Source organism: Gymnoscopelus microlampas (genome assembly GCF_963454915.1).
Source record: "Gymnoscopelus microlampas genome assembly, chromosome: 2".
Taxonomy (NCBI): domain Eukaryota; kingdom Metazoa; phylum Chordata; class Actinopteri; order Myctophiformes; family Myctophidae; genus Gymnoscopelus; species Gymnoscopelus microlampas.
Genome location: NC_139939.1, coordinates 43756748 through 43779676, shown reverse-complemented (window position 1 = coordinate 43779676; position 22929 = coordinate 43756748). Strand labels below are relative to the sequence as shown.

Here is a 22929-nt window from a genome sequence, read left to right as displayed (position 1 = left end):
CCATTCGTACAAATGTGTCTTTGTAGAATTATAGGATGATGCAAGTAAATTGCATGTAAATTGCAAACCCCAAAAATGTTGTAAATCAATTAGAACAGAGGGATTTTACTGTGTCCGCTCTGTTCATTAACATGCGCGGGGTCAGAGCCATCAACCTCTCTCTCTCTGAGACAGCTGGGTCCTCTCTCTTGACCTTTGACCCCTGCTCTGACCCCAGGGTGTTCCAGCTGAGCCCCTGTGTGTTTGACTATTGTTTTTCTTTCAAATGAAGCACAGGGCAGGTTTTTGTCGGCATCCAGCAGAACCCTCATATCTCCCTTAAGTCAGCAAAAGGAGCTTTTGTGTTGAAATTGGTAACTGATGTGCCCCACTTGTACAAAGGGTTTCAAGGACTAACTGTTGAAAAGGTTTTAAAAATACATTCTGTCTTTTCCTGACATGGTTTCATTGATTTCTTTTTGGTAATGAAATAAGTGACACAAAATGTATTGAAACAAAGTTAATGTTACATGTGTTCAATAACCTATAAAGGATTAGTCACCAATGACCCCCTTTATGCCCCCATCCTCCCACTCACCCATCCACCTTGATTTATAAAACCTAATCTAATGAATGCGTGAATATTTTACGTATCACCAGATACAACTGTCTTTTGTATCCGGTGAAATGTTCAGACCATCAACGTTATTCTAGGACAGGGGTCTTCAACGTTGTCAGGCCAAGGACCCCCTAACTGAAAGAGAGATGAAGCAGGGACCCCCTCTATATTGTATAAAATTGTGTTTCAGATAAACGTTTGCACTCTTTTTTCCCTCTACACCTATAACTCTTTGCCAAAAATAGCCGATCTACAAGCTCACAACTTGTAGATCTGCTATTTTTGGCTAAAGTTCTCCTCAGAAAAGGAATGCTAGGGTTCAAGTGGTTAATGTAAAAACAAAAAAATCATATCACAAAGATTTGGCGGACCCCCTGTAGTAACTCTGAGGACCCCCTAGGGGTCCCGGACCCCCTGTTGAAGACCCCTGTTCTAGGAAAAGTATACAGGTGTTATGGTATTATTTTATACGGCCCTTGACAGACAATCTAATTCTCAAGTTTGACATTCTATAAAGCCGCCTTGATCCATCGGTTGTGTAAAAGGGACAATGTCAGGACAATCAAAATGCTTCAGCAGCAAGGTACTGAGACACATCAGCCTGATTTCAAATATGTTTCGTACAAGATCAGAGTCCAGAGGGAAACACTCACATCCCCAAAAACAGAATAAAATAAAATATGTGCATTTAGGAGAGGAAGGAAAGTCTGCACACTGTATATCAGCTTCATTTGTATTTCTATTTTCCATATTGTCCTTTGACATTGTATTATTGCTTTATGCTATACTGATGGTCCTCTAACCACCCCATCCTTAACTTCTACTTTAATAAAATCCCTGGGAGCTGATATACAGTGTGCAGACTTTCCTTCCTACTAATCATACAAGATCAGAACATGTGAATGAGACTGGCAGGAGATTGTCATTGGGAGATATTTCTGGCAGTTTGGCATCAGTGAAGTGGACTGGAATTTTGCCTGGAATTAGTCAGTTTAATTGGACCAAAAATAGCCAAGCTCACAACAAGCACTTCGTGACACGTTGTGGGCTGGAATATTTGCTTTGCTTTGTGGTTAATAGATTGTCTCATGTGCACAGTATACCTTAAATAGATAATATTACAACAGTATCACGGTATACGCTTACCTAGGTGTTTGGCAATGTTACTGTAAAATATAAGGATCTCATCTCATCTAGAGCATTGGTTCTCAAACTTTTTCATGTCAAGGACCCCCAAATTGACACTTAATAGCCCGCGGACCCCCATTTCAAAAGATATGCCAGGGACCCCCATAAGAGAAGATTTTTTACGCCTCTAGCAGTGATTCTCAACCATCTTAATTTCAAGGACCCCCAGTTTGACATGCATTAGGGCTACGGACCCCCATTTAATGGCATTTATATCACTTGGACCGCAATTTCTATTGTAAAATCTATGTCAATGTAACTCTGAGAGTGTAGAAATGGAACCAAATGGACCCGTTAGGGTCCATTTGGTTCCATTTCTACACTCTCAGAGTTACAGACCCATAAGGGTCCATTTGGTGCCTAAAATATCATTTAGCTGGGGACCCCCTGGAACTCCCTCAAGTACCCCTGGGGGTCCTCGGACCCCCAGGACCATGGATCTAGAGAGTAGTATTGTTTGTGTTGATTAAGACATATTTAATGTCTGTTAATGTTTTTCATGTTACTCCCTTCCCCAATAATAATTCACATGAACCAAGGTGTCCCTCATCTGGGGACATTCTAACATGCTAATAGCTACTCTACAAGCTCGCATTGTAGATCGGCTATTTTTGGCAACAAGATTTGGTGTAGAGGGAAAAGAGGAGCAGACCATAGTTGTCTGGCTACGCGAGACTAGGTACAACTTAACCTATAACCATTTTCCATCATTTCTTACTTTATTGCCTCATCACCATCATCAACAGATTAATCAATTACGAAGACAATCGTTCCTTGCAGCTCTCATGCAAAAACATGTGAGATAAAGAAATCAAAAGCCCTTTCCTACGTTCCGTTTGAATTCTGAGTACTTTTGCAACCTTCAGAATAAAAGCCCAAACATCACAGTGAACAAAAAAACCAAAGCAACAACTACCTCTATTCAATTGTGGGTCGATATCTAATTAAAACAGCAGACGTCTGTGTGTGGGTGGGTGTACATGAGCGCGCCTGTGTAACGCGTGTGTGTGTGTGTGTGTGTGTGTGTGTGTGTGTGTGTGTGTGTGTGTGTGTGTGTGTGTGTGTGTGTGTGTGTGTGTGAGTGATTTATGGCCCATTTTCCCCCTCATTTCACTGCGGGGTTAAAGCTACAGGCCAACACAACTGGGATCCCCTGGGTCTCTGTCACTGACCTCCATGTACACACGCACACACGCGCGCGCGCACACACACACACACACACACACACACACACACACACACACACACACACACACACAGAGACAGATAGACATAGCTCTGTAGCATCATGCTCCTGGCTACAAATAATCTCAAAGTCTCATCTCAAAAAGTAGTCCAATATTTCCACTCCAGATAATCTCATCCCAGCCATCCCATGGATTGGACACCAATACAAATAAATAGATAGAAATGTCTGGACCATGTCCATGTCCATGACTAAAAGATAGGTGAATGTCAGTGTGCAGTGATAGATAAAGCAAAGCAACGCGCACGCACACGCACACGCGCACGCGCACACACACACACACACACACACACACACACACACACACACACACACACACACACACACACACACACACACACACACACACACACACACACACACACACACACACACACACACAGTAGATCGTCTCATTTCAAATAGCCGATGCATGTAGGTTTAAAGTGCTCATGTGGCCTAATAGTCACTTCTTTTGGGCTTGTTTTCATAGACCTGGTTGCTTATTTCTCTCAGGTCCTCAGACTCTGAGATGTCTTTTCATCTTATTTGACTCGAGTCATTACATTTACATTGGCTTGTGTCCCCATGTTCTCTTAACCTCCTACACAGTACAAACATATGAATTTATCTGAGAGAGATCACGTGTGTAGAATGGACCCTTATGTGTCGAGTTCATTTGAAACCTGAGTACTGTATATATATTTCTCACATCACCAGTTCTCTGTTTTCCTATTATCCACCTCTCCTCGCCATCTCAACCCCCTTTCTTCACGTCAGTTGTGTTATTATTGTGTGTGTGTGTGTGTGTGTGTGTGTGTGTGTGTGTGTGCACGTGCGTGCATGTGTGTGATTTTGCTGATGGACGATTGAGATGACTCCCATTATTATGTAGGGGGGGGGGGGGGTAGTACCCTATTACACATAGTCAAAGCAGAACAGTCTTTGATGGGAGCACTAACAACCCCCTACACACCACCACCCCTGGTCAGAACAGAAGAACACACAGCCATCTGTCCCCCCCCCCCACACACACACACACACACACACAATAGTACTGACCAGACGAACCCCCCCCCTGAAGGCTGATAGGGTCTTTATGAATACACAAACACACATGAACGGCAGGTGGACTTAAAAGGAGGTTACTCCCAAAGAGAGAGAGAGAGAGAGAGAGAGAGAGAGAGAGAGAGAGAGAGAGAGAGAGAGAGAGAGAGAGAGACAGAGACAGAGACAGAGACAGAGAGAGAGAGAGAGAGAGAGAGTGTGTGTGTGTTTGTGTTTGAGATGGGATGGAATTGAGTGCAAATCATTTGGATGGAAATGTATGCAAAATCTGTGTGTTTGTGCTTGTGAATACACATGAGTGTGTCCGTAGAGGTGTGTGTGTGTGTGTGTGTGTGTGTGTGTGTGTGTGTGTGTGTGTGTGTGTGTGTGTGCGTGCGTGCGTGCGTGCGTGCGTGCGTGCGTGCGTGCGTGCGTGCGTGACTCGCGTGCGTGTGTGACTCACCCGCTAGTGCACCACACACGTAGACCAGTCCAATCCTCAGTGCTCCGTGGACCATCTCCAGAGGAACCCCTACGAGAAGTTGCATGGCCATATTCAGACCCAGATGTTCTATTCTGTAACACACACACACACACACACACACACACACACACACACACACTAGTTTTAATTTGACCCTTTAGTTTAGCCTAGTTGGGTCCCATGTAATTGTTTGGTTGCCTATGCTGTTGTTATGCCATGCTTTTAAACCCTGTAGCACTCTGAGATTCACAAGAATGTAAAGTGCTTTATAAATAAAATGCATTATTACATATAGAGCTGAGAGCAGACATTGTCCCACCCTGAGACAAGCCACTTTGCGACAGTGGCAACGAAAAACTCCCCCCTTAACTGAAGAAACGTCAGGCAGACACAGGCACACTCAGGATTCCAGGGTTCTAATTCGAACATGCTAAAAATAGGCTAGCCGATCAACAGGCTAAAAACGTGTCGCGATGCGTTTTGAGCTTGTAGATCGGCTATTTCTACAGTTTTTGTGTGACACTGTACTATGATGAAGAAGGGCATTCATTTACGAAAAAACATAAAAGTAAAAATAAGGAGAAAATAGGTCTCTGCCCGACAGCTACGAAATATAGCAGTCGATACGATATAGAGTATAGATCTCTCTGTGAGTCAAGCTTCCCAATTTAAGCATACCATGCTCAGATAGCACTGTGTTTATCCACTTGACTGCCAAGGACGAGAATGGACGAGAATTCGTCCAAACGCCCACACCGCCAAGGACGACATTCGATGAGAATTCAGCTGTACGGCTGTATCTTGAGTTGCCTTTTTTTTGCCCTGCATTTCGCGAGACATGCTATTTTCAACATGCTGCTACAAGAGAAGGGGCCGTCGCGGTTGGATAGTTTTTTCTCTGGGCGACGCACACTGATACCGGGTGTGTTTACAAACTGCCGGATGAGTGATCATAATGGATATACATTTTCTGTGGCCAGTTGAAAAGGTAAGAAAAGCGTGCATTTTTGGCGAGAGATGGTACATTCACATGCTGCTACAAGAGAAGGGGCCGTTGCGGTTGGATTGTTTTTTCTCTGGGCGACGCACACTGATACCGGGTGTGTTTACAAACGGTTAGACAAGCGATCATAATGCATATACATTTTCTGTGACCAGTTGAAAAGGTATAAAAAAAAGAAAATCGCTGGCAGTGAGCAAACACAGCCAGAAATAAGTCTGGCAGTGAATGAGTTAAACCGCAGCATCAGTATTCTGGGGGAAACCTTTTGCAGAAAACAGCAGATCTGCAGCTTGTAGATCGGCTATTTTCAGCGAAAGTTATTGAGTGTAGAGAGAAAACAGAATGTCACAAGTATGGAGCCCTGAGGGACTCAAACAAGTATAGGGTTTAAGTGGTTCAAGCATTATCACTCATTATCACCGTTCTGTCATTTGCTCTTGAGTCCAAGTCATTATGCACCCTCACACACCCACACATTTGCAAGCACCCACCCAAGCACCCACCCACCCACACAGCATCTGCTCTATCACCAGATGACACAGACATGCCCATGAATAGATCACTAGATACACAACCCCTCAACACAAACGCACACCACTGCACAATAATCATGCACATGTGAACTTACACACAAGCACACACATACTGTAGGACGGGGACAAAAAACTGTATTACCGCAATACAGACGTTATGTGATGCAGTTAAGTAATTGAGCTAATCAAGCTATATATATATATATTAGGCATGTAACAATTCACTCAACTCACGATACGAGTAAATTACTGAACATTTTTAATTCTTTTATATCAATTCTCTTACAAAGATCCTGTATTTTATTCTTTTTTCCCCTGCTGTTTGCATCACGATACATTTTTTATTAAATCGATTTAAATTGTCACCAGTTTGAATCGATTTGAATCGATTTATGATAAATCGTTACATGCCTAATATATATATATATTATATACAGTATACATTTATTTATTTTTGGGTGAAAGTTACAGGCGTACAAACAGACAGTCACACAGACAGACAGACTAAACTTTTGAATGAGAGTCTTGAATTACAGAGTTTAGTGGGACTTTGAATTGAAAGGCAGTAATGATTTGACCATTTATAACTGGAATGGTCTATAATAATAAGACTTATCCATATCCAGCAGTGCCGCTCTGAAAAGATGACGGTTCCAGCTGATAGTGTTAATCTAAAGTATTCTTTCTTAACCACTTAAACCCCATATAGTTTGTTGATCAGGGTCCCCTAGGAGTCTGTACTTGGCCCCTTCCTTTTTTCCCTCTACACAAAATGTCTTTGGCAAATATAGAAGCAAGCTTACAATATATCATGTGAGCTTGTAGATTTGCTACTTTGGCAGAATGGTCGCCTATTTTTGTGGAATGTTTTCCATTGCCAAGATAAGAAAAGGGACACTAGGGTTCAAAGTGGTTAAAGTAGTAAACAACAAAATTACATACGCATTTAGATATTTAATAGTTTAAATTACAGTTAAAGTGGTAAATTATGAACATGAAATACAACACAAAATTAAGACTTTCCGCACTGACCAATATATATATAATTTTCTTTTGTGGGTGGGTGGGTGGGGAGGGTGCGGTAAACCACTGACACACACACACACACACACACACACACACACACACACACACACACACACACACACACACACACACACACACACACACACACACACACACACAGCTCTCTATCAGAGAGCTGTGGCTGCAAATGACCCAAATCTCTTCTCAGCTTGTGTTTCAGGATGACGTCTCTGAAGAAGAGTGCGGTTGTTTTGGATTTGTGACAATCTTTAGACACATGCAGTACAGTACGTGCACAGATTGTCACATAATGTCTGCTTTTAACCCATTAAGACCTGAGTTTCTACATATGTCTTCTAAATCCTTACGGTTTTCTGAAAAAAACATATGTTTTATACCAGTGGTTCTCAACCCCCCAAAAGTATATGTATTTGGACACCGACCCCCATCTCCGAATGTTTTGTTCCAAGGACCCCCAGAAGCAAAGCGCTGAGTTAACAATGTTTGCTTTAAAAACAATAATATATATATTCAAAGATTTGCACAAATGTTAATTTTTTTTCAAAAATAGCGGATCTCCAAGCTTGTATATCTTCCATTTTTGAATAGCCAAAGAAATCTAAAATGACACAGTCGCTTTCCCGGTTTTAATGGGTTAAACAAGGACAGGCATAAACAAAAAGACATGAATGCGCGCGCGCGCGCACACACACACACACACACACACACACACACACACACACACACACACACACACACACACACACACACACACACACACACAGTGTGTCCTTCATGCCTAGAGAGTCCTTCCCACCACATTCAGTCAGCAGCACTGACACATTTGGGTGCCACAGCAGAATGCAAAAGGACAGCAGCAGCATAATCTGTAGCCTAGCCTGGTCTCTCTCTCTCTCATTGTCTCTCTTTCTGCCTCAGTCACTCATTGTTTTCTCTCTCTCTCTCTCTCTCTCTCTCTCTCTCTCTCTCTCTGCTTCGGTATTCGTCTCTCCCACTCTCTCTGCATAGATCTCTCTCCCCCTGTGACGCTGTCTCTGTCTCTCTTCCATATTCATATAGTACGGTTTGTCCTACTCTTTCCTCTTTCTGTCATTGACCATACTTACTTACTCACACAGCTGACATTTCCCCAGTTCTTTGGATATACAAGCTCATAGCGCGGCACCTATGAGCTTGTAGATCTGCTATTTTTGAGAAATCCTGAAAATGTGTGCAAATCTTTGAATATATATTCTACAAATGTCTTCTAAATCCTAACCGTTTTTTGAAAAAAACTTATGTTGCTATATCTGTGGTGCTCAAACCTTTTCATGTCAAGGACCCCCCAAATGATTATGTATTTGGCCACGGACCCCCATCTCAATATATTTTGTTCCAGGGACCCCCCAGAAGCAAAGATTTGAGTTACAAATGTTCACTTAAAAAAAAAGTCAAACATTTTCAAAGAATAGCAGATCTACAAGCTCATAGCACGACACTCAGAATTATGTTTATTTGAACTTAAAACAGGCCTATTCCTCCCAGCTCTAACACAAATACAGAGACTCTGTCTTGTGGACAATGAGACAATGTGACTTATTGATTAGATCAACAGCTCCTCTCCAGATAGCAGAGCCTTTGTGTTTCCACACACTGCTGATGAGTGACTGTGCGGTACGGCAGCATAGATCACTGTCTCCCTACCAGAGGTCCCATTGTGTCCAAATGACTGTGATGTTCTCTCTGGACACTCAACAACAAGTACATTTGAATGTCCCGAGTTTAGTTTTTCAATGCATTTATATAAATGGGCTACATTTCTATAGTGCCTTTTATCCAAAGCACCTTACGATGAGCTTCACAGTCACAGTCACACACACACACACACACACGCACACACACACACACACACACACACACACACACACACACACACACACACACACACACACACACACACACAATGGTGCTTCCCTAAGGTGCTTCGCTATGGTGCTTCCCTGTCTTCTATGGTGCTTCCCTGTCTTCTATGGTGCTTCCCATGGTGCTTCCCTATGGTGTTTCCCTGTCTAATATGGTGCTTCCTATGGTGCTTCCCATGGTGCTTCTCTGTCATCTAGGGTGCTTCCTATGGTGCTTCCCTATCATCTATGGTGCTGCCTAATAAAATACAGCATTTAAAATGTGAGTGCATGTTTCTGTTGTGTGCTCATATCTTTCTCAACATGTGCAAACTATGAAAGACAGAGAGGGGGGGGGGGGGGGGGGGCAGAGAGACGAGTGTTCAGTGCTGTACCCAGGTTTGTTGGGCTGATCTTTACACATCGTTGCTGTCAGGTGGAAACCTTGTATGTCCAAAACCGTTTGTTTGTAGATCTGCTATTTTCACTACTTAAAGTAATACAATGCAGGTCCACAAATAACGATTTTAGCAGCCTCTGCTGGTCACTACCGTCACTGCAGGCCGTTCGTTTATTCCTCTGTTACCCAGAATTCCATTTCTTTTCACCGGAAGACGGAAGCGTTTCAAAAAGCGTTCCTTTAATTGTTTTATACTATCTGTGGATCGTTTCTCTTAGCCAGTGGAGCTCTAGTTACCGTGAGCCGTGTTTTCTTTTCCTGTTGTTTTTCGATCTTCAAATCCTACAATCTCTTAAGAACAGCGTGAGATTCCTTTTTGTTATTAGCGCGGTAGTTCCTGGCCAAACAGGAAACCGGTGCATTTCCGTTTCTGTTTTCCGGCCGGATGGCGTCATTTTCGCGGGAAAGGCTCACCGAGCCACCTTTTCAATAGAAATTATAATAGAAAAGGCTTTCGGGGGTGAAATTCATGGAGTGGGTGTTGTGAAACATTTGCCACTCACAAAAGATATACAATTTAACTTTAGTTTTGTTGAAAAAGTTACCTAGTATTACTTTAAGTGTGACACTCTTGTATGATGAAGTATGGCATTCATTTACGGGGAAAAAAAACATTTAAAAAAAGTTGGAAATATGGATGTTTTAGGTTTCTGACCAACAGCAAAGACATAATAAAATCCAGAGTGTTTATTTAACTCTAGGGATAATAAAAACTGACCATTTACCCTTTTACAGATACATTAACACTCTGGATTTAGCTGTGCACTCGTTTTTTTGTTTGAGGATTGGGAAGGATCAGTTCTGAAGGGATTACATGGTGTGAGTGCAATGTGTGCGTGTGTGTGTGTGTGTGCGCGTGTGCGTGTGTGTGTCTGTGTGTGCGTGCTTGCATGAATGAATGCGTGTGTGTGCGTGCATGAGTGTGTGTGTGTGTGTGTGTGTGTGTGTGTGTGTGTGTGTGTGTGTGTGTGTGTGTGTGTGTGTGTGTGTGTGTGTGTGCCTGCATGCATGTGCGTGTGTGTGTGTGTGTGTGTGTGTGTGTGTGTGTGTGTGTGTGTGTGTGTGTGTGTGTGTGTGTGTGTGTGTGTGTGTGTGTGTGTGTGTGTGTGTATGTGAGAAGGCAACTGTGCAATGTGGAGACAGACAAATCAGTCACAAACGTCTTTAAAGAGCCAGCAGCAGTGTAAATGATCCCGTATGGACACTCAAGGGATACGACGGCGGTAAAGAGAAACATTTCTCCTGGTCATGTAAGCGGCCGTGAAGGTTACTTCTTACGGTTTAACCACTTTCAGCCTGGTTTGTCCCTATTTTTGGGTCATGTAGGCAAAGAATTAAATGTTTTCTTTTCGGGATGCCTGAAGGTTTATTGAATACCGTATAAGTACCATATCTGTATGTGTGTGTGTGTGTGTGTGTGTGTGTGTGTGTGTGTGTGTGTGTGTGTGTGTGTGTGTGTGTGTGTGTGTGTGTGTGTGTGTGTGTGTGTCTGTGTTTCATGAGCCTATGCTAGTGGTTCTCGAACGTTTTCGTGCCAAGGACCCCCAAATTGATATGTATGTGGCCACGGACCCCCACCTGAAAATATGTTGTGCCAGAGACCCCCAGAAGCAAAGATTTGTGTTAAAAATGTTCGCCTTTTATTTCTACTATAAAAGGCGAACTAATTCTACTACAACGCATGGAGTACTGGATTGGTTTGTCAGGCACAGCCTTGTCTTGGTTTTACTCTTACCTAACAGGCAGAAGCTATTTTGTCAGCCTAGCTAACTTTGACTCAGACAAACACGACATCTGCTCTGGTATTCCACAGGGCTCAATTCTGGGTCCCTTATTGTTCTCCCTGTATATACTACCGCTGGGAGAACTCATCGCCGATTACGGAGTGAACTTCCATTTCTATGCTGATGATACCCAGCTGTATCTTTCGGTAGCTCCAGACGACCCCTGCGCTCTAGACCCATTGTTGACCTGTCTGTCCAGTATAAAATGCTGGATGAGTGAGAACTTTCTTAAGCTAAATGAGGATAAAACAGAAGTTCTCATAATTGGCTCCAGTGAGCAGAGAGAATCAATAATAAGTAGACTTGGTAACCTGGCTGTAGAAAGTAACACCACAGTAAAGAACCTGGGGGTTATTATCGATTCTGAATTGAATTTTAATACACACATTAATCATGTCACCAAGATTGCTTTCTTTCATCTTAGAAATATTGCGCGAATTAGACACTATCTGTCGTTAGACGATGCAAAAACGTTGATCCACGCTTTTGTTTTCTCTCGGCTTGATTACTGCAACGCACTCTACTCTGGCCTGCCAAAGAGAACAACTGACAGATTACAACTTGTTCAAAAAGCGGCAGCCAGAATTTTAACTAAAACTAGGATGAGAGAACATATCACTCCAGTTCTAGCTTCACTACACTGGCTCCCGGTTGTTTTTAGGATTGATTTTAAAATTCTTTTAATAGTTTATAAAGCTCTAAATGGTCTGGCACCTTCCTACCTCTATGACTGCCTAGAGAGATATGTTCCAAACCGGCCCCTCAGGTCTTCAAGTGCTGACCTGCTCGAGGTGCCTACAATGACATATAAAAAATACGGTGAAGCAGCATTCTGCTTTTACGGACCGACAGTGTGGAATAAACTCCCATTACACCTAAGACAGGCAGCCTCTGTCGATAGCTTTAAAGCACAGCTCAAGACCTATTTCTTCACTCTTGCTTTTAGCTGATTCGTTGGTTGATTTTTAAGTCCTCACAGTATTGCCTATTACTAGAAGCTCGCCCCCGCTACGCGGGGGCTCGCGTCTAGCCCGCGGCCACGCCCATGTAACGCCCGCGGCCACTTGGCAACTCATATAAGTGGCGTAGCGTCATGAGGGCCAGTGGGGCCGTGGCTCGGTCAGTGAAGACCCTGTAGTGCGGATGATATGTGGCATAGAGGGGCAGATTGTAAATCCCCAGAGGAAACATCCGTGGGCTACCATTGGTTCAGCGATGTGTGCGGTCGCCCTGCGGCCCCTCCTCCTCCACCAATGTGCAGTATTGAGAGCCCTGACGTCACAACAATTGGAGCGATGGGCACTGCACTCTGGTTGGTTAGGGTACACCTAGGGCCCAGGTAGAACCCAGTTAAAGCCTGCATGGGCAAACCCAGTTAGGACCCGCCTTGGTCCCACATAAACATGGCTAGTTGGGGCCCACCTAAGGGCCAGGTAGAAGCTACTTATAGCCTGCATGGGCATCACAGTTGGGACTGAAGTGGATGCCGCTGACATTGCTGACATGGGGTCCATATGGTTTAGCCCACCTTGAAACCATATGGGAACTACGCTGGCATGCTGGCTGGAATGCAAACGCTGCATCATACCTGTAGTGTTTAGTTTGATGTTGTGTGTGTAGCAGATATACCTGCAGTGTGTAGATCAATGTCCATATGAAAGTCAATGCCCAGCAGTGTTTTTTTTTCTCCAGCAGAGTTTCTAGTGTCTCTGTCTCTCTCTGGAAGAGGTTGCACATGAACTCTGCAGCCGCACTGAGGCGCTCCAACACAAACACTCTGACATTAAGCTGCTTCACACAACAAACATCAGCACCACGCTGCTGTTTGTCCAAAAGACACAATATCTCCTCTCCGACCGACGTCATGTGTTCATGTATCGACAGCCGTACAGACTCCTTTTGACACATTTTACCTCGTTTATCCAGCTCTCACTGACTCTCCACATCGGGCTGTTATAGCGCCACCATGAGGCTGATTAGAGAAATCTCAAGTGGAATTTCTTCCTCGGCATAGTGGGAATGTGGGTGCAAAGTTGCACGGAAAGTGCATGCTGTGTTCATAATGTGAGGCATTTTGGTCCAAACGGAGCAGTCCTGCAGACTTTGGAAGCCATTTTAGCCAATCAGGATGGAATATGAAAGGGTTGATAAGCACTGCTCTAATCTGAGCGAAATTATCTGAATTTACTACATGACCATAATGCAGCCTAACATGCGTAGCACGGGGCGGTCCTGCCATTACGTTAGTTACTGTAGTTGCTGTGGAGCTACATAGTTCTCCAGAAGACACACACAAACATACACCAGCTACAATGGACTAACTGAGCAGCAATATTGACATTCACCACACGAACGTGCATTGTTGACAAAGTGATTGCACAGCCGCTGCAGGCATGACAACCACGTTAGCGTTAGCGACATGGCAGCTATCACAGCGCCCTGTCCGTCGTCGCTGCGACTGACTGTGATTAGCCTGGGTGCCAGCCTGCTTCGCTACGTTCGGCGGATTTTTTTTTCTCTCTGGAGAGAGAAAAAAAGTCCGCCGAACGCAGCGAAGCAGGCTGGCACCCAGGCTAGACTGTGATGGCTACAGCCATAGATATATATAAAGGCTAGATGGCTCAAGGGGGCGGCGCAAGTGTAGCTCAACCGCGGCCATCTTGCGACGGTCACTCATAACATTATGTCTATGGTGCATATACTTTGAAATAACCATAGCGTGCTCAATTTTCATCCGATTTTCAAACGGTTTGGTGTTTTGTAAACACCAAAGATGTAGTTATGATACTGCATACTTATAATTATAATCATGTTTTTTTTTAATACAATAATATCATAACTACATCATTGGTGTTTACAAAACACCAAACCGTTTGAAAATCGGATGAAAATTGAGCACGCTATGGTTATTTCAAAGTATATGCACCATAGACATAATGTTATGAATGACCGTCCCAAGATGGCCGCCATGTGGCGACGTCGTACTCCATTGGCCAGCAGCGCGGGTGAGTCATCTAGCCTTTATTAGTCTCGCGTAGCCAGACCCCACAGAAAATGAAAAACAGCGACCTCTGCTTTTCTGATATTCTGTGGAGTCTGGCAGGAGTATAATGTTAGACTAGAGCGCAGGGAAACACCGGTTTCATGTCTGCCTATAGCGCATCACTTCCGGTTGGTGCGACCATGTTTTCATTCCCACTAACAATATTTCTACACGGAACACTAACACCACTTCTCCCAGAGAACATGGATGGTTTTGGTTATAAGCCCACTTGTTTCTATGATGAAAGAGTAATTTAAAATGTGAATATCTTTCCGTGGTTTTGTCCGCTCCGAGGACGCTATTGTTAAATTAGTTTCGGCTAGTTTCGAGGGGGGGAGGGTGGATCATGGTGGATGGACACGTGAATCCCGCCCACTACATTTGATTGGGTAAAGCGCGGCCCACTTCCTGATCTGAAGGCACGCCCACTTCTATCCAATGCGCACTGGTTAGGACGAACCGCTCCGACAGATTCCACCGCAGGTCGGAATCTGTTCTTGAGAGATTAAGCCTTTATATATATCTATGGCTACAGCCATAGATATATAAACACTACAGCAAGCTCTCTGAGATGCCATTGTCTGGAGACTGCTCTTAGCGTGACACGACCAATGAGAGTGAGCGCTGTAGTTGTTGCTAAGATACGGTGGCGTCTCTGCCCCATAGCTTGTAGATCTCTCACGCATGATTGGCGTAGGCTGCGTTGCCAGGTCTGACTGTTTGTATAAGCGATTGTGGGCTTATTTGGGTGCACTTTTGGGCTCGTCGTTTCCATAGACCACGGCAGTGCTTATTTCTTTCCCGTGACCGATGTGGCAAGAGAAGGTGCAAAACGAACCATCCGGAAGTAGATTGCGAGATGAAATATATAGCACTTTTTGATTATTAGAGAAGGAGACACATGTGAAGGTGGAAAATGAAATGTAGGAGATTATATAGTTTTTCATGAGGGATTTTTGTAGCAAGTTGTGAGAGAATTGGGCTACTCCTGTGGGCGGGGGGCTCAATAGAACCATTGGGGTTTGAAAGGAGACGCTCTCTGTTTGAGTGGAAAGATAATGTTGTTTTATGCTTTTGTTTTTATCTTATTTTATTTTATTTTTTTTGCTTTATTGTTAAATTGGTTGTAACTGTATTTGTATTCTTGCTCTGTAAAGCACTTTGCGCTGCATTTCATGTCATGAAAGGTGCTAATAAAGTTTATTATTATTATTATTATTATTTTAAAAGAAAAGATTTAAAGATTTGCACACATTTTCAAGATTTTTCTAAAATATCAGATCTACAAGCTCGTAGCGTGTAGCGCGTCACTGATTATATAAAATATGGATAAAGGGGTTAAAATGATTGTGACGCTTTATTAACTAATTTTGCTGGGGACCCCCTGGTATCCCCCCAAAGACCCCTGGACCACACTTTGAGAACCAATGGCCTATGCAAACACGTGTGAGTATGTGTCTATTTCTAGCATTTCACACTTGATACACTTCAACCAGTACGGACGGTATATATTCATTCACAAGGTAGCGCTGCATATTTAGAGAGGGATGAAACCCTCTGTTTTCAAACGATGTGATAATTATATGCATGAGCAGCAGTGGAGATGGGGAGGGGAGGTGAGGGGAGGTCTACCGTGACGTTATTGAAACAGACAGGGGGCTTGGATTTGAGCATCATCCCCTGGACTCCCGGAGAGGAGTGTATAATACACCGGATGTCCGTGAATCATCTACACTACAGCTACTCAGTGGTGGAAGAAGTACTCACATTTTGTACTTAAAGTAAAAGTAGCAATACCGCAATGTAGAAATACTGTTACAAAATGAAAGTCCGGTATTCAAAATGTACTTGAGTAAAAGTACAAAAGTATTCACATTAAATATACTTAATTACTGAAAGTAAAAGTACTCATTTTTCAGAATGTCCGATGACGATTATTTCAAACCTTTGCCTCGATTATGAGTATTAATGAACGATAAAAAAAACACAGTGAAAATAGCCGATCTACAAGCTCACAATGCATCGCACAATGCGCCACGTCACGACGGGTTGTGAGCTTGTAGATCGTTTATTTTCAAAATGTTTGCATGCCACCATTGTACAAGTGAAGGGCTTAAATGGTTAGTAGATTATAAAAAATGTATTCGACTTTTTTTTTGTGATTTGCGATTCATTGATATAAGACATTTTAAAGATTATCACAAAAAAACCTGCTACTCTATTATTCGCAAGATTAAGCAAATATCCAATGAGGTGTGCCGATTGTGTTTTATTTTCAACCCCAAAAAACAAAACCAGCAGATTTAGCACTCAAATAGCAGCACCTCCACACATGCACAAAAATATTACTACTAATAACTACTACTAATATTATTATTGTCCCTTTTCACAAGTAACATCTGAATATCCATTACCATCTAAACAGTGTCTAGTGTCTCCCAGCCCTTTAATAAATGCTCCCTTCCTCCCTCCCTTCCAGTTTATCTTTCTGCCACACTCCACCGTCAATAGAGTTCATCCCTCTGCAGCTCCATCAGGTTCATCTAATTATATGACCATTTTATCGGTGTTCTTTACTGCCCGACTGAGCCTACATTTACCCAATGGGGTCATTAAACCTGAATGATCTGGCCTGGCCTCAAAATAAAAAAATAAATGACGAGGAGAAGAGTGAAACACTTCAGCTTTCTGAAAGCGAAAGCACTTAAGCCCTATTCTATAGATTGTCATACGACAGTGTTGCGTGGAGAAAATGTTGGCTTTATGTTAGAACATTTCCGCCTATATAATGACAGGCCCAAAATAGGGACGCCAGGTTGACAGTGGTTAAGATTGCTCTTTCCCTTTATAGCACTCTCTGTTCCTCTCAGCCTCCATCCTCCTTCACGGCTGGACGGGGATTTATATTAATCGATGAAATGAACAAAGGATGGCCATTGGCCAGGTTCTCACCTGGGTTCAACTGCTGCATTCTCCTCATGCAGGGAGCCAGGTAATGCTAAGGTTTATCCTCAATCTTAACGCTTTAAGACCTTCTACAAAATGCCTTCTAAATCCTAACAGTTTTCTGAAAGACGTAAGTGCTTAAACTGTTTCATGTCAAGCACACCCAGAATTATATGTACAGTTTTTGGTCACAGACCCCCATCTCAAGCAAAGATTTGAGTTAAAAAGGTTTGCACACATTTTCAAACATAAAAAAAAATAGCAGATCTAAAAGCTCATGGCGTGGCACGAAGTGACGTGCTATGAGCTTGTATACCTGCTATTTTTGAAAAATCGTGACACACACACACTCATACGCATTATAGCTAAAATCTACAATGACACAGATGCTTTCCCGGTTTTAATGGGTTAAACCGTGGGGGCCTTGGAATCCGTACACGTGAGCCATGTTAATCCCTCATGGGGGCGGCTGTGGCTCAGGGGTAGAGTGGCCGGTAGAGCGGCCAGATGGAAGCCCTGAGGTTTCCAGTTCGATCCCGGGCTCCCCCAGAGTTAGTGTCGAAGCGTCCTTGAGCAAGACGCCCTAATTGCTCCTGATGAGCAGGTTGGTGCCTTGCATGGTTTCCTCCGCCATCAGTGTATGAATGTGTGTGTGATATGGGTGAATATAATGCACAATCTATGTAAAGCGCTTTGGATACAAGCGCTATATAAATGCACCATTTTTTACCATGCTAACACACGTAAGAGGAAATGAAACTCGGTCTCTCACCCAGCATGCATGAAGACATAGCTGAGAAACCTCCAGGCTTGGGCTCGTAACTGGGGGTGGTAAGGCAACGGGCCCTTTAGGAACGACGGACTGGACACCTGCAGAACCCAGCGATCCAGCTGGAAGCCATAGTACATAAACACCACAACCTATAGGAAAAACACAGGGCGATGAACACATGGTAAGCCATTAGATTAAGGGGGAAAAAAAGGAGACAGCACCTCCAGCCATCTTTGTTAAAATCAAATCAAATAATTAAAAACCTTGTTAGCCACTTATGTTAAACCCTATACGCAATGTAGCTCTGCTCCTCTATCCTACTGCTTTTGATTGATTGATTGATTGATTGATTGAATGCTGTATTAACAGTTTGCAAAGACAAGCACAGGGAAGTACAGTTCAATACAAGGTCTGTTAAGAGGATTTTAAACCCAAGAAAGCACTATGGCTTGTTTCCAATGGGGTCCTTTGTACACAATTAATCGAAACATTTAATGAGAGATAAATATACACTACTACGCAAAAACATCATATAAACGGGTAGAAAAAAGAAAGAAAAAAAAAGTACAGTAAACAGTTGTGGGGGTGGGGGGGGGGGTACTTTTTCCGGGGGCCACCTCTAAGTAGCCTTGTGTAGCCAGACTATATCACTGCGTGGATATGAGTCTGGTGCTTCCATGAGGACGTTTTTTTTCTAAGGGGCGGGATCAAAAGAATGGCTCTCGACGCAATTGGTTAGACCTACAACCAACTACCAATTACAGTCTCCCATATTTGAATACTGGGCCCTGATTGGTCACCCCAGACTTCGGGAGCAGGAAATGGATTCAGAACGGAGCGGGGCCAGACCCAAATCGCTGAGGGCAATTTTTTTTTACACAGGCAGATTCGTCTGGTCCCAGGCTAACCTGTAAGTTCTCTTTTAGAGCGGTTTTGAAGGAGAGTAAGGATTCACATGTTTTTATGACACCGTTCCACATTTTTGTTTAAAGCAGTAGAACAAATGTAATCCCTTGTTAGAGCCAAATCTGGGTGATTGTGGACGTCATTGACGTTTTTGAAGTAGTTTGACAGGTACATGGGTGTCTTTGTGGTTGCCTTCCGTTCAATACACTCACTGACAGGCGCCGCCCCAGCCCATAGGAGATCGCCCTCCCAGTCCCTGCAAGCCTCCCCCCCTAAAAGAGGCCTAATAATAGACACCAAGATGGATGCAGTGCGGCAGATTCGAACCTCTGAATGCCATGGTAGTAGATAGGTACTTAAGTATCTACTGTAAGTGTTTTAGTGTTTTATTGTTTTGTTTTTTTCGGGTTATTTTTTCATGCTTTTCATGCCTTTTCTTGCCTTTATTGATAGTCCACAGTGTAGAGAGACAGGAAACATAAGGGAGAAAGCTCCGCTGGGTAAAGATCACCTTGAATTAGACCACAGACCCCCGTTGATTTTTTTAGTGCATCTCAAACTGGGCGTCCTTGAAGTTAAAAAGGTTGACCGAGATAGTGAATACTATACCGAATTAAATGTCTAATATATTGTCTCAACGTGGCTTGGCGTGTCTACGGATAACGTTGATACAACAAGGGTTCCCAAACTTTTCAGGGCAGAAACCCCCCAAAATAATCATATTTGAACTGGGGACCCCCACACTGAAAAGCATTTCGAATTGTAGGCATTACATTTAGTTTGACTCAGTTCCACAGATAAATATTGTGAAAATAGTCAAATTACAAGCTCACAACGCCTCCCACTGTGAGGCGTTGTGAGCTTGTAGATCGGCTATTTTCACAATGTTTGCCTCTTTCTTACGTAATATTTGACAATTTGGCCAATTTGACATTAATAAAAAGTCATAAAAGTCATTACATTTAAATGGAAAGGTGCAGATACCCTGTATACACTGTATGTTGGCTTGTTTACTGTTGAGTGAGAAAACAATGTTGCACATTAAGCTAATCATCTGGGGGGTCCCCAAAATTATTTGGGGACCCCCCTGGTTAAGTGTTTGGGAACCACTGCTCTACAACAACTTGGATGACAAAATATCTACTTGAGTGTTATGTTGTTTTTATTGAGGAGCGACATTATTGAGGAGCGACATTGGTTGCAGGAATGTTTTTACCTCAGCGATGGTGAGAGCCAGGATGAGCCAGGGCGGGGGGCAGTAGGTGTAACTGTCGAAGTACCACTTGCGGTCCACCTCGCGAGGCAGGGTCTCGTAGGCGACGTGGCGGACCAGCCGCTGGGACAGGCCCAGACCCACCTCCTCCCTCAGGGCGCAGCCTTTCAGCTGACGGCCCCCCTGGAGGATCGCCCGCCGAAAACTGTTGGAGCGCTTGTTGCTCATCTGGGGAGAGAGCCGGAAGAGAGAGAAATGAATGTGAAACTTATTAAAATGCACAATAAAAAAGTATAAAGGAGAATAGCATAACAAAATAATACACCTTAAATCCTCAGCGTTGATTTAACTGTGAGAGTACAAAGTAGGACCCGATTGGATCAGTTCCATTTGGGTCATTTTGGGACTTGAAGCCTATAGGGTCCTTTTGGGTCCACTTTTACACCGTCACAGTTAAATTAACACTGGGAATTTAACTGTTGTGTGATAAACAAAGGTGATACATGTGCGCAAACTGTTCAAAATCAACATTATTGGTTGCAGGAATGTTTAAATAATTTGACTTATTTTCAAGCCTTCAGGCAGTTTGTTTCAACCACTTAAAGTCAAGCATCCGTATTGTGGGGAAAGCTTTTCCCCACGCTGCAACGCGTTGTGAGCCTGTCGATCTGAAGCTTTCCCCACATGACAGAAAACAGAAAATACACTAGTATAGAGCCCAGAGGGACACCACTCAACCATAATGGGGTTTAAGTGGTCAGGACAGGAGTCCTACTTCAGTTTATCATCCCAGACTGACGGGACACTTTCTTAGGCAGGTTGATAAACTCAATATTTGAATTGATGGATTAATACTTTTCTTTGTGAAAATGTCAGTAACAGAGAGACCCATGTTCTAGTGCACTTGTTTCCCAAACAGTGGGTTGGGACCCATGTTTGGGTCGCTGACCAATATCGGACAAATATCCCCTTTTTGTTGGGTTTCCTACATAAAAAAAATATATACAAAAAAAAGTCACTACTTTTCATCAATTAAAAACATTTCCAATTTTTTTCAAAAGTATTTCATAAATAAAAATGTAAAAAGTTCCACAAGCTTGCAATGCGGCAACGCGTTGTGAGCTTGTATATCTTTCACTAGTTTGGGTACCGGGCAAATGTCTAATTTCTCTTTTGGGTCTTGAGCTAAAATGTTTGGGAACCACTGTTCTAGTGTGTAGCAATAGATATCCATTTGTAGGCCTATACTCTCAGAATGATGGGGGTCGTTGAAATTTGAATGTTTGAGAACCACGGAGGTAGAGGGAGGAAAGGGAGGAATGAAAGATGGGAGGGGAGGACAGAGGAGGAGATGAAGGGAGGGGTGGAATATGCAGAGAAATGAAGAGAATATCTACAGTATTACTCCTGTATTTTACTGTAGCACCAGGGTTATTATAGTTAACTAAAACTATAACACCATTTTTGTCTACTCGCTCTGTGTCTCAGAGGAGGGCTGTGGTGGACAGTTCAGAAACCCGCCTACCAATGACATCATCAATGGGGAATCCAAGCTAATAGAAACGGCAGGCTTTCTATTCCTGGAAAGTTAGCATGCTATAATGGAAGCCATTGCTCTTGCGTTAAAAAAAAAACAGATAATAAACGTGGGGGGAAAAACCCTGCCTAATGATGTCACTGGTAGGTAGGTTTTTTAAGTGTCCACAGCCCTCCACAGACCGAGTAGAAAGAAATGGTACAATTTTACCATTAGTGACCAATTATATGGAGATCGTCCTTTAAGTACAGTCACTCAACTGTCACTTAGTGTCCACTAGTGCATGTCACATTCAGCCCTCCTCATCTCATAAACAGTACAGTAGGTCAAACTGTGACAGCAACCACACTGCCACAGACACCTCCCACTTCACCACGGCAACAGAATGCCTCCATCGTCACCTAGCAACCACCCACCAAGCCCCTTCCCCTCATCCAAAACACTTTTCTCTCGCTGCAGCCCGTCTTTCTGCGTTATATGTACGTAGGCATGCACGCACTTGCGCACACACACACGCACGCACGCACCCACGCACGCAGACAGACAGACAGACAGACACGCACACACACACAAACACGGCACACGCATGCTGAGAGAATTTGAGGAATGCCTGTTTTCTTTCCCTCACTAAACCCCAGATTAGGAATATTCATGAGCCTCCTTTTGGAAAGAAGGAGGCGAGGAGGAAGAGGACGTTCAGGAGGAGTCAGGACTCCAGAGTCCGACAGATTGCAGGCGTTTGCAGACGGTCTGCCCTCCTCCACCATGGAGTCACATCCATAATGAAAGCACGTTCGTTTATTTCTGACTGACTGGGAAAGCCAGAGTGTTATTAAACCTCATCGAATTATATGTTCCACTTTCACACTCCAGGCTAAAAAAAGATCAGTGAACATGGAGCGCTTCAAGCTTCCCACTGATACTGATGCTTATAGTTCAGTGGTTCTCAAACCTTTTAACCAGTGGTGGAAAAAGTACTCAAATTCTTTACTTCAGTAAAAGTATCAATACTGCTCTCTCTCTAAAAAAGGGTTAACCCATTTAGAGCTGAGGCCGATTCTAAAAACGGCTTCTAAATCCTGACTTGAGTTTTCTGAAAAACTTCAAATATGTATTAAAAAATTACAAATATGTATGCTGCTATATACTGTACATAGCAACAATAACCCCAAAAGGGGTTCTCGTCTTGAAAGGTATACTGTAGTTACAAATAGGGGTTCCAGCCCAAAATGGTTTAATGTATGTTTTGTAATAATAATCAAA

The 22929-nt window shown here is 43.2% G+C and overlaps 1 protein-coding gene across 4 annotated transcripts in view; it reads right to left on the bottom strand.

The window, feature by feature from the left end:
• Positions 1–22929, bottom strand: part of rhbdl3 (rhomboid, veinlet-like 3) — an 81588-nt gene that overhangs the window by 10364 nt on the left and 48295 nt on the right. For all 4 annotated transcript variants that reach the window (XM_084047024.1, XM_084047026.1, XM_084047025.1 and 1 more), the window contains 3 exons: positions 20133–20357; positions 18011–18159; positions 4522–4634 (listed from right to left, as the gene is read on the bottom strand). In XM_084047024.1, coding sequence (XP_083903150.1) covers positions 4522–4634; positions 18011–18159; positions 20133–20357 — 487 coding nt within the window. The remainder of the gene's footprint in view (positions 1–4521; positions 4635–18010; positions 18160–20132; positions 20358–22929) is intronic.